This window comes from Myotis lucifugus, unplaced genomic scaffold (assembly GCF_000147115.1).
Source record: "Myotis lucifugus unplaced genomic scaffold, Myoluc2.0 scaffold_974, whole genome shotgun sequence".
NCBI classification, from domain to species: domain Eukaryota; kingdom Metazoa; phylum Chordata; class Mammalia; order Chiroptera; family Vespertilionidae; genus Myotis; species Myotis lucifugus.
Genome location: NW_005872022.1, coordinates 84,678 through 97,453, shown reverse-complemented (window position 1 = coordinate 97,453; position 12,776 = coordinate 84,678). Strand labels below are relative to the sequence as shown.

At 57.2% G+C, this 12,776-nt stretch overlaps 1 protein-coding gene across 1 annotated transcript in view; it reads left to right on the top strand.

Annotated features, from left to right (window-relative positions):
- The window catches only part of MAD1L1 (mitotic arrest deficient 1 like 1), a gene marked incomplete at its 3' end in the record, with an annotated part of 117,506 nt that overhangs the window by 22,411 nt on the left and 82,319 nt on the right, over positions 1-12,776 (top strand). The window contains exon 9 of the mRNA XM_023747778.1: positions 12,205-12,291. Within this exon, the coding sequence (XP_023603546.1) occupies positions 12,205-12,291 (87 nt within the window). The remainder of the gene's footprint in view (positions 1-12,204; positions 12,292-12,776) is intronic.

Sequence of the window (12,776 nt, the reverse complement as noted above, 5' to 3'; positions counted from 1 at the left end):
GGCCGGGCTGTGCAGGGACCTTCATGAAGCCGGGCTCTGCCACTTGAGGGAAGACAGCCGCATGGGTGCTGTTTCTAGCAGACACGGGAACCGGTCAGTGTCCTTTGGGAATCTCGAAAGCCCTGAGCACAGCTCCCGCCTGCAGCTCTCAGGCTGCTCTTAAATGAGGAGGATTTCCGAGGCCCTGGCATGTGCGTGTTTGTACGTGTGTGTCTGCGAGGCCTGCGGACAGCCTGGTCAGCTTTGCCAGCAGGAGGTGACCACCACATCACTGAGGGGGCGGCAGGGGTTTCTGGGGACACATGGTGCCTCCAGGGACGTGCAGAGTCGTCCGGCACAGCCTCTCTGCCTCGGTCCTCTACCTGGGAGGGAGCACAGTCCTCCCTCAGGCGTGAGGGCCTCGGAGCCCAGCAGACGCCGCCGGAAGCTGGTGAGAGTGGGCTGGGCTGGGGGGCACGGCAGCCCGTGAACAGCCTGCCGCCCACCTGGGGCCCCTGAAATGAGCAGGACTGGAAACTGCCCTTGTCTGCGACCGACTGGACGAGATTCGAAAACAAAACCCTTTGCTATCAGGCTCCGTGCTCCGTGACCTGGGAGTTATGCCCAGAAGGCGTGGGAGCGTGGGAGCTGCTGGGCTCGTGGAGAAAGCACTTCCTGAGATAGGTGGTGTAGCGGTGAACGTCCGTCCAATGCTGGCCTCCAGAGGGGCGAGGAGCCAGCCCTTCCTAAGCGGCCATCACCTCTGGTCATCGCCTTCCGTGGCAGCCGGCGGGCGGTGCTGCTGCGTTTTACTGAGCGGAGGCCGGAGGGGCAGGGGGAGAAGCTGGTGTCTCCTCAGAGGGCAGTGGGCCTGGCACCCGGCCTGGCTTCTTGCGTTGCCTCATGCACCTCCTGGTTGTTCCTTTCGTTCCAGGTGAACATTTCCTGAGCCTTTACAGTGTGTCAGGCACTGTGCTGGGTGCTAGGGATTGTTGACTAAACAAATGAAGAGCCAGCTATTTTCCCAGAAAAATGGGTTTATTCAGGAACAACAAACAGTTGCAATTTGGAACATGCGGCTTACGGGGTAATCCACTAAACTGTGCAAGTCCAGGGACAGAGGGAGGACTGTTCCCTTCCAGCGCAAAGGCGAGTGCAGAGGCACCTGCGAACAGCTGGTTCTGGGCCTGAGGCTGGGAGCACGTGGCAGGCAGAGGACGTGGCTTGTGCAAACACAAGCGGGAGGGAGGGTGTGCTGGGAGGTCCTGTGGTCCCCAGTGGTGCGCGCCAGAGTGCGTGGCCGGTGAGAGCGGAGAGATGGCAGGGGCAGGTCCTGACGGTGTTGGGCCACACTGAGGAGGGACTGCTCACTGAGGTGACAGGTGGCACACCCATCTGTGGGCCTCTGTCCTCCCTGAACTCGCTGAGGGCCTTGGCTAGGCCGCGCCTGCTGGGTCTGCGTGCTTTCCGACTCACGGCGGGTTTCTGAGCCGTAGCACGGGGTGGGGAGTGTTCCCACGACACGAAGGTGCCCGTCAGGCTCGGGCCGTGCCCAAGAGCATGGGGTTGGGCGCTTCCGTCAAGCTGTAGGGATGGTCAGAGGGGACGGAGGTGGGGCTCTCCCTGCTGGAAGCCTGCAACTGGGAGGGTGTCTGGTCGTCTGGTCAAGGCCAGGCTCTTTCCAGTCTGTCCTTCCCTGCCCTCCTCAGGCGAGTGCCTGCTCCCTCGGGACCCAGCCGTCTCCTGAAGGACTGTGCTTTGGGGAGACATCACTCACGTATTGATCTGAGGACTGGCCACCTGCCAGACCGGGACTGGCTCTGGGGCTGTGGAGTCACAGAGCACAGCCTCTGACCTCCCAGCGCGGGACAGCCCTGCGCAGTGAACAGCCTGCGCTCTCCAGGCTCGGGGGCCGCCGATGCTGCCGCAGCCTTTCCTGGGAGCATCTCGCTGGAAGACAAACGTTGTGTTTCTGCTCGATCTGAATGATGGCGGTGGCCGACGGCCAGCCTTTCTCTGTTCTGGACAGCATGGCCGCCGACAGGCTGCAGGGTTGTTTTAGGACAGTCCCTGCCCCGACGAGGCCTTCACTGCCGACAGGACACCCCTGTCCAGGCTGCGGTCGCCCCGGAGGGCTGACTGCTCGAGAACTGGCCAGCCCATTCCTGCCGGTGTCTCACTCCCCTGCCTCCCGGCTCTGGGTGACCAGGGAGGTCCCTCCACGCGGCAGAGGAGGGAGCAGAGATGCCAAGGTCGGCCAGCCCGTTGGTGGCGCCCTTGTCTGGCTGCTGGTCCCGGCACTTGGTGGGCTCTGCCCTCCACGAGCTCCGTCCATCTGGCCGGCCACATGGTGCCATGCAGCTGGGGCCTGGTCTCTGTGAGCGGGTCAGTCTGCTGCTGGCACGCACGGGCTTCTGTCAGGGAGCTGCCTGTCCACTTAGCCCAGCAGCACGAGGCACCTATGCGGGCAGGAAGCCATCCGCTGACGGCAGCTCTTTAAGGCCTGATGCCTCCCAGCTGAACTCGCCAGGAGGGCCGCCAGCCTGCGGGCTGACCTGCCTTGGCTCGGGCTGGGCACCTTCTGCAGCTCGGCTCTGCTCTTCAGGGGGAGGCTCGGCGGCAGCGTGGGAGCCACAGTCACCGGGGAGAGGAGGTGTTTTCACTGCTGAGGCGGCACCCAACACTGTCTTGTCCGCGGAGGAGGCCCAGATAGAAGATTAGCAGCTAGTTCTTTATTGCGTGAAACTGCTCTCCTGTTGCGTGGAGCCAGGCAGTCCTCCCCAGCGGGGGCGATGCTGCTGCCTGTGACTCTAGGCTCTGCGGCCTGCCTGGAGCCGACAGCGGGCGGAGTCCAGGTGGAGGCGTTTAGACAGCCCCTTCCCCACTTGCTCGCTCTGGCGCCTGCTTTCTCTGAGTTGCTGGAGTTCCCTGCGGTTAGGTCTCGGGCTGTCTTTTCTCTTGTTAGGATGGTAGTTACAGCAGGCAGCCTCGCTCATCTTTTGGAATAGCTAAGGTGTAGCTTGCTGGTTTGAGAGGCGGCTCCTTTAAGTTGAAGCTCATTTTTTAAACTAACTTCTGTGGGAAAATTAGATTTGTTTTTCACTAAATTGAGAAGAGTCGCTGGTAGCTGTCACTGGTGTTTTGCTGTGGGCATTTTCATTGTTTAGTAGAGCTTAGCTGCAGTGCCCTACATGGCCCAGTAGGGGTCGCTACCAAGTTATCAAACCTCGAGTCTTAGGCTCCAGAGACTTTTGGTAACACGGTGTCCTTCCTCTTGGTTTAGCCATTGGGTAGGCTAGATTTGTTTTTAACTTAACAGTGAGCACCAGTGATGGGATGGATGTAGGGTAAAGGCTGGCAAGCTTCTTTCAGAGTCAGGGAGTAGAAGTCAGGGCCCGGGGCCCTGGGATCCCTGGTGCAGGTCCTCAGCTCTGCCTGGAGCACAGACGAGGGCGGCCTCCCTTTTGGCCGGGTGGGCACTCCCTGCTGGCACAGGGGCATGCCCAGGGCAAGCAGGACCCTTGGTGGCCCTGTTGGGAAGGTGCCACAGACAGTGTGAGGGGTGCGGCCGTGTCCCTGTCACACTTGCTATCTGAAAGGGGTGTGACCGCTGCTTTCGGGTCCAGGGCTGGCCAACCAGAGCCCCGCCTCCTCATTGCCTGGTGGCTTTCTGCAAACACGGTCCTGGCCGTCGCTTTCCTCCCTCGTTGCTGGTTTGGGAGAATCTGCCTGCGGGTGCGACCTCGCTGAGGGTAGTGAGTGGAATGGAACCCAGTGCTTGACTGGGCGTCCGAGCCCCGGGTTCAGCACCTGCTCTTGAGTGAAGAAGGCGGAGGAGGAGGCCCTTGCCGATGGGCTCCCAGGGCCGAGAGACGCTCCTTTCTGTCTTGCCTCCGTTCTGGTGGCTGTTCCCAGAAACGGGTGCTGCAGTCACATCTGTTCCACTGCACAGGCATTTGTTGAGCGATCACTGCGTGGCAGACCCGAGTGGAAGGCACCACAGAGAACGAGAGAGGCGTGGGCCGGCCCGACACCGACAGAGCGTGGCCGTGGCACAGGTGCTGAGGGGTGGGCTGGGGCCAGAGCAGGGCTGGGGCTCCTTCTGGGAGGGAGGACGTCTTTCTGTGAGGGGCGGCCACCAGAGCTGGGCTGGGGGCGCCGCGTCTCACCCCCTCGATGGCTGGGCCACTGAGGGAGCTGGGGTGGGAGCTGCCAGCTGCCGTGCAGGAGCGGAGACGAGCCATCTTGGTCAGCCTTGTTCCCTTCCTGCTGGTCTGCAGCCCCTCCTGAGGGTGTGAGCCCTGAGCCTCCCGGCTGCCCGGCTGCCTGCCTCAGGGTCCTGGGTCCCGTGTCCCTCCCTCCTCGCGGAGCGGAGCCTGTGTCTGGTTGTGCAGTCGGGGCCGTGCTGGTCTCTGTCAGATCCCGTCACGGTGCGGAGCGCTTCCATTTCCTGACAACCCTTGCCAATTAGCTTTATTTAATTATCTCCCAGGGCTAAGCTTGAATACATTGTGTGTTAAATTCACAGTTTCCCCCTTTCTAAACGAAATGGACTTAATATCCTTGTTAAAATCTGATTAAAACTAAAATTGAGTTTTTTGAAGTCTGATTATTCCATGAAATGGAATTTTTAAACCTAATTACTGCGGGATTTGCATATACTTTTCAGCACCGTTGAAAAGGAAGTTGAAGTAATGTATTAATGGCATCCGGTCCTGTCGTTTCCTTGGGGCGTGACAGGTGGGAGGGACGCGGCCTTCCTTCCCTCCGTAGGCAGATCGTCCGAGACTGCTCCTCTGAGGGTCCGCTCCCACGGAGTCTGAGCTCAGCCTCACTCCCTCCGCCTGTGCCCTCGGCCAGCTCACACGGGCGACGGCCTTTCGCGGGCACAAGGCGTCCCGCCTGTCTCCCTGTAGTGCAAGCGCTTACCTTTGAGGAGGAGGATGGGGGAGGGGATCGTGATTGTAGCCTCTGGGGCCTCCCCTTTCAGCCCCAAAGATGGATTTGTAATTAATAAGCTACCTTCATCCTAATTCTGGATCACATTTGTATCGTTAAAAGTAGAAACAAACTCACTCTTTTATACATATACTAGTGGCCCGGGGCACGGATTCATGCACATTGAAAGGAAATTAATTAGAAGAAATATTTTAAGATTGCTATTCGCCCTTTCTCTATAACAGAAGTGTCAACCAAATTCACGATCGGCAATGACAGATCAAAACACACGGTGCGATTGGCGCCAGCGAGAGCTCTATGTGAATGGTGCATGCGCGAGTCACCTTAGCCTCTTATAGATACAGAACAAACTTGCTTCATTAGACCTGCTTTCTGATGCAGCTAAACTTTTTCCAGCCCAGTGAAGCACCCCAACTTCTCCTTCAGGTAATTGTCAGCAACACAGCAGTAAACATCAACGCAAAGCAGATTATTATTGTAGATCACACAGGGAGAACCAAGGGTAAAATATTTAACTGCAGCCGGGTTTGACTATATTCTGTGCAGTGAGAAAACCTGACGTCATTGTCAAGTTCCACCATTTTTTTACTTCTGTTCAGTTGGGTCAAGTTTCTAAACTTTCTAAACCTCTGTTTCCTGGCTAATGAAAAGAAAATAGGATTCCACTGCGTCTCCTATCTGCCTACTCCAGGATTTCTGTGAGGATCAGATGAGATGAGGCAGGGAAAACGCTTCACAGACGTTTGGTTACAGTGTGAAATGTCTGCACCTGGCTATAGAGCAAGTCGTGTTCCTGGGCTGAAGAAACTGCAAGGAGGCTAGTCGCTGGGGAGAGGAGGCCGGGCGGTTCTATGTGACGTCATTACCTGGCGCCCACAGCGACCGTTTCCGAGCTTGGCTGGGTTGGGGGCTGCATTTTGCACCATGGGGTCTCGGCAGCGGCAGCTGCGATTTGGTGGGCTGTCACTCTGGGGTGGGGGCGGGGCCTGTGTCCCACTTGGGGGAAGCTGAGTGTTGCTTTGTGGACGCCAGGTCTGTGGTGCAGTTTCTTTGTAAATGGCCAGTACACATCACGGCAGCTTGTGTGTTGAGCATCTGCACCCTGGTGGTCAGTGCGCGTCATAGTGACCAGTCGGACAGTTGGACACTTAGCATATTAGCCTTTTATATATATATATATATATATAGATAGATTGATGTCAGAGAGGAAGGGAGAGGGAGAGAGAGATAGAAACATCAATGATGAGAATCATTGATCAGCTGCCTTCTGCATGCCCCCCACTGGGGATTGAGCCCACAATCTGGGCATGTGTCCTGACCAGGAATCGAACCGTGACCTCCGGTTCATAGGTTGACACTCAACCACCGAGCCACGCCGGCCAGGCTGCCTTTGTGTCTTTGTTTGGACCCCACAGAAACAACCAGATTTCCTCGTCAGTTGAGTTAGTCTTACGAAACCTCCTGACTTTTTACATGTGAAAGTGAGCAGTAGTAATAAGTTAACCATAGCCACTGGCTCTCTGATGCCCTTTTTTCCTTTTAATCCTCACCCAAGGATATGTTTTTACTGATTTAGAGAGAGAGGGGGGGGGCAAACATTAATTGGTTGCCTCCTGCACGCGCCCCTACTGGGAATAGAACCTGCAATCTGGGCAGGTGCCCTGACCGGAAATTGAACCATGACCTCCTGGTTCATAGGACAACACTAAACCACTGAGCCACACGGCCGGGCGCCAGTTCCCATTCTTTCCAGAGCTCCATAAAGTTTTCTAACATCGGGGAGTTAAAAATACCAGTGGGAAAATAACTAAGCAAAAATAAGTAAATCCTTTCAAGCCAAGTCATGTTTTTTCTGAAACATTTTACAGAGACTTAAGTTGTTTTGTGTTCTTCTGTGTTCGTCAGGGGCATGTAAACTGTGACTAAGCTTGTGGGCAGAGTTTATTTAAACAAGAAACAGCCCAGCCAGCGTGATCGGTGTTAGAGCCTCGGCCCGCGCGCCGAAGGGTGGGGGGTTCAGTTCCTGGTCAGGGACATGCACCTGGGCTGCAGGTTTGATCCCAGCCGGGTCGGAGCTCGTGCAGGAGGCAACCAGTCGATGTGTCTCTCTCACATCTCTCCCTCTCTTCCCTCCTCTTCCACACTCTCAGAAAATTAATAGAAAAATATTGCCAGGTGAGGATTAACAAACAAGCAAAGAAAGAAACACACAAGCACACATCTTGCAGGTCCCACCTGCACCACTCCCGCTCCCTGGCGGGTACCAGCCAACACGTGGGAGGGGATGCTGCTGCCGGGCGGCGGGGAGCGTGGTGGGACCGTCGGGCAGACCTGAAACGGTGGAGGGCTCTCGGAGCGGCATCTGCAGACAGACAGACAGACACCGCGTCTCTGGCCGAGGAACCTTGTGGGAATCTGGAGAGCAGTCAGGAGCGTGTGACACGGATTTAGAAATGAGACTTGCCCTGAGGTACCAATCAGCCCGCAGCTGGGAGCAGCATCAGGGAGAGCCAGGCTCTGCTCCCCGCTCTCCACTTCCTCTGAAGCAGACAGCTTGAAACGTAGCAGTTTAATAATGAAGGGAGTGGGCCGCTCCGATGAAGAGAAAATGGCTCATGTGCGATCCTGCTGAAACGCTCCCTTCCCGCTGGGGCCGGGCATCGGCGTCTTCTCGTGACCCGTCCCCTTGGCACCACAGTGACCACTTTACAGCGTCGCTCAGAGCACATGCTCCTGCCAGGCCTCCCAGTGCATCCCCTGCACAACACCAAGCAAACGCCACGGGGCCACCAGAGCCCAGGCCCCCAGCGGCCACCGCGGCCTCTCCCCGCTGGACTCCCCACGCAGGGCCTCCCCTGCCCGCCTCCCGAGGGCTCCTCCCCAGGCCTCTGTGCGGCTGCTCCCTCGCCAGCTCTTCCAGGCTCTGTCACCCGGCCTGCCCAGCACCCTACTTCAGGCAGCACCCCGACCCCGACCCTGGCACTCTGCCCTGCACGGTTTTCCTTCACAGCGGACCCGTCCGGAGGCTCTGCATTTTACCTTTCCTTACCTGTGGTCCTGCTTCACTGCAGGCGCAAGCGCCATAGCAGCAGGTGCTGTGTATCTTGTCGTGTTTTCACTGGCCGTGGATCTAGAATCGCGCCTGGCACGGAAGTAGGCTCTCAATGAATGTTAATTGAACGAACAAAACAGTATCTGTCCAGCTCGATTCCACCGAAGTTTGAGCTCAGACCACTGGGTCTCAAGGTTCGTGGTACTGGTTAACTGACACTCTAGGCATGCAGTGGGATCTGTTTAAAATATGTCTCTGGACTGAGCAATTTCAGAGGGTAGGCGGGGGTGTGGGGGAGGGTGGGAGGGAGTGACTAACTTATATGCATGAATGCGTAACCCATGGGCACAGACAGGAGAGTGGTGAGGCCTGGGAGGGGCCGGTGCGGGTGGAGGGAGTCAATGGGGAAAACAAAACCCACAAACAAAGGGGACATCTGTCCTGCTTTCAACAATAAAGGTAATTTAAAAATTAAATTAAATGAAGGGAAAAGCACAAAGAATCTTTTTATTTTTTAAATATATTTTTATTGATATCAGAGAGGAAGGGAGAGGGAGAGAGAGATGGAAACATCAATGATGAGAGAGAATCATCGATTGGCTGCCTCCTGCACGCCCCCCACTGGGAATTGAGCCCGCAACCCAGGCATGTGCCCTGACCGGGAATTGAACCATGACCTCCAGGTTCATCGGTGAATGCTCACCCACTGAGCCACACCAGCCGGGCCAAAGAATCTTTTCATATGTTTATATGGAAAGGTGTGCAAAATGCATTGCTGAATAAAAGAGAAACATAAGTGAGTGTGCTGTGCCACCATTTCTAAAGGAAATGGAAATGAGTGAGCATGACTGCGGGCTCACATGTGGGCACAGATGTCCAGGCTGCGCCAGACAACACCGGCTTCCTGCCGGGAGGGCAGATTTGCCGCTGCACCTTTTATAACAGCGTTAACGTTTGTACCAAGGAAATATTACACCTATTCAGAAAGTGATTTTTTTAAAGCTTAGCATTATAAACTTATAGTGCAGAATGAAATACTATACAAAAAGTTTCTAAAAAGAAAACAATTACTCCATGATGAGTTAATGCATGAATATATAACTAGAGCCATTTACAATCACACAGTCATACATTACTCCTAAATGGTTAGCTATGTATTACAATGTGAATAATTTGCATTACAAGTGGAGCAAAAATACACTAGTAAAACGCTTCCTAGGTAAAATAATCAAGAATGTTATTGATCCTAAAAGTTTGATAAAGTGGAAAATAAGATGTTTATATATCAAACATTTTAACTTAAAATATTACAAATACACAATCATTCCCAAGCTGCAAACTTCTATGAGTCCACTAACTTGAGTTTCATCTTATATTTCCTACATAAGCCACAAAACATACCCGTGATTTTAGCTCTGTTTCTTTAAAATGGACACCTCAGTCCTCCTAAATGTTACAGCTTTCCCTCTGAAACTTTTACAGTCACTTGCTTTCTTCATCAGAAATTTGGGGGCGATTTTCCTTTGAGACATTCCAAAGCCTTCAACTTTGTTCTCATAGAAACACGGCTTTCTTCCCACGTTTTTCATCATCCTCTATAATATTTAATTAGACTCTTTAATTACAGTAACGTGCGAAACTGGCAGAAACAGCCCCGTTTCGGATGGACACAGCAGCTCCTGGGAGCGGGGCTGCGCGAGGGGCCTCACCGCTAGCAAAGTGCAGCGATGAACAGGGTGTGGCGCTTGGCTTTGAGGTCGGGAGCCGTGGGCTGGAGCTGGGGAAGGCCCACAGTGTTCAGAGGATCTGTCCTTCTCCTCAGGACGGGACTAGGGGACGGGCCGTATGTATTCTCTGAAGACATCTGTGTATAATACATTTCACCTCTTTAAGGAGAAGAGCAGCCTGCATACCAGGCATCGGCAGGCATCTCAGTCTCTGCAGGGCCACAAGGGTGAGGCAGTACTGGAGGGAGGGGGAGGGGAGGGGAGGGGAAGGAGGGAAGGGGCCAGGGGCCCTGTGGGGCTGGCGGCTGCTGCGCACCCCTCTGTGGTCAGGCTGGGCCCAGAAGCAGGGCCTGGCTCTCTGGCTGCAGGCCTGCCCACAGGTCCATGAGAAAGATGAGCCTGCGACAGTGACCAGTGACATTTCCGGCTAGTGAGGCCTGTGGCTGGAGAACTGCGCAGTCCTCGTGGGAGCGGAGTCCCGGAGCCCACACTGCGACTGTCAGGACCGCTAGGGTCACGAGGCCGCACAACCACAGCTCTCGCGGGTGATTCTGCTTGCGGACGTCGGCACCAGCAAACCAGATCCTGGCCGCCATCTGCAGCGGCCCGACCGCGCCGTGCAGGGACCCAATGCCGCCGAGCGGGGTCGGCCTCCCGCTCCAGCCTAATGAAGCCCAGGCCTCACTGTGTCCAGCAGCCAGCCACCGGCCTCACTCTTTCAGGGAAACGAATTACATGGTTCCCCAGACACATGCAAATAGAATGAAGAAACTTCAGATCTTCAGTGGCTGCTTCACGTTCTCCCTCCCGCTCCGGCAGGATTAAAGGGACTTCAAACAGCCTGGGTTCCAATTAAGCCCGGTGCCACCCCAGGGAGGCCAGAGTCTTCTCCTGATTAACAAGAGGCGCTCTTTGAACCGTGCGAGCTAAATAAAGCTCACAGAGCCTTTCAAACAAATGCCATAATTTCCTCTCCCTGCTCCCTCACTCTTTGGAAAAGCTGATCTTTTGAATGCTTTCAACATTCAAAAGGGCATCTGGCTAACAGCTCCAAGCACAACTTCAGCCAGGAGCTCGGGACTGGAGCAGTGAGCAGAGGGCGGGGTGCACGTGGACACAGCGGCCAGCTCCCAGGATGTGAGGGCGCGTCCACCGCAGAGGGGGGCCAAAGCAGACCCGCCCGCAGATGCTGAGGGCCTCCGCCGGGACGCCCATCCATCGCCAGGCCCAGGAGCGGGCAGGGATGCAGCCTGGGGAACCGCACGGCACAGAGCAGCTTCCAGGCGCGGACCCACTGTAGGAGGCTGGGCTGTAGCTCACATGGTCTAGGGGACACGGGAAAGGCCGACGTCGGCACAGGACATGAAACAGCCCGCAAGTCCCTCAGGTGGGAGGTAGCCAAGGAGCCCGCCTGGCTTGTGAGCCGAGGGGGCGGGCGGTCAGGCTCACGGCCACCAGCCTCACTGCGGCCTCAGAGGTGCGTCCCCCTGACCTGCTCTTGGCCAGGACTGTCCGTGTTCGAGACCCGGGAAAACCCTCAGGTAGTAGGCAGTGGGCTGCCGGGCAGCGCCCTGGGCTTCTAGGGGAACCTCCAAAGGGGCGAGGGGACCCAGGGACATGCCCTCACCCCGGCGTGCTCCCTGCCCGCTCAGCACCGAGGCAGAGCAGCGGGCCTGCGGCAGAGCGGGCAGGCGGCCCTGTGGCCTGGGCCCTCCACCCTCAGTGATGGATGGTAGCGCTCACCCCACCCAGGATTCTGTTCCCTGTGGAGACGTGAACAGTGTGGGAGAAGCCGTGGGAGGGAAGCGTCAGGTGGAGGAAGGCGCAGGCCCTGGGCACACACACACCCGCGGAGTAGAGCGGGCGGCTGGTGCGCAGACTTCAGGGGGCTCCGCGTGTGACGACAGCTGGGCAGGGCTGCAGCAGGACAGGACGCGGCCGCACTTGCGGATTTGTTTTCTTTTTCTTTTCTTTTTTAAATGTTTTATTGTTAGAAGATGGGCTTCAGGTTGCGGTTCGGTGCTCAAGCTGAGTGGTTTGGAAACGTTTGAGTCTGTGTCCACGTTTGTAAACAGTAAACAACAGGGCTCTGTGGGTATCACTGCGGTAACGGCCTGCGGGCGTGTGGCAGTCAGAGCCCAGCCCGTGGCATCCGTGCTGCGGCTGCAGTGGCTGTGCTGAGGCGTGGGCTCTGAGGGGGGGTGGGGGGCTCTGAGGTGTGGGCTCTGAGGGGGGGCGGGGGGGGGCAGTGAGTGCCTCCTCCGGGCCGGGGCCGGCGGTGCTTCTGCGCTTCAGACCGCGTGGCATGCCCTCTGCTCAGCGGCCCTGTTTTCACAGGCGAAGGGATGCCATGGCGTATGAAGTCGCTCACCTGAGGTGACGCGGGCAGTGGCGGGCCATGGTTAGAGGCGAGGTGGGGGGGTGCGCCCAGGATGGAACGCATCCCGGGTCCGAGTCGTCCGGTGCTGAGTGTGTTCTGACCCGCAGGTCCCCGGAAGACCTCTCCCGGTTCATCGTGGAGCTGCAGCAGCGGGAGCTGGCCCTGAAGGACAGGAATGGCTCCATCACCAGCAGGTAGGCCTGGGCGCCGGCTTGGGTGGGGTTGGTGAGCAAGGGCCCTGGCCTGCAGGGACAGCTGTGCACACTTCGCTGTCCAGTTGGCTTTGGCCTGAGTGAGCGGGAGCTGGGCGCACAGTGCCTCCTGTCTGCTGACTCAGCGGAGGTGGGCGGCATGTCATCCTTCGCCGTGCCCGTCGCCACTGGCTGCCCTGGGGCTGGCTCCCCTGTGGGCTGGTCACCCGGTGGGCTGGCTCCCCTGTGGGCTGGCTCCTGGTGGGCTGGCTCCCCGGTGGACTGGCTCCCCTGTGGGGCTGGCTGCCCTGTGAGCTGGGATCCCTGGTGGGGCAGGACGCCCCTGATGGCCTGGCTGCCCTGTGGACTGGATCCCCCTGTGGGCTGGCTCCCCGGTGGGCTGGGCTCCTCTGTGGGTTGGGTCCCCAGGGGGGCTGGTCACCCCGGGGGGGGCTGGCTCCCTTGTGGAGCTGGGCTCCCCTTGTGGG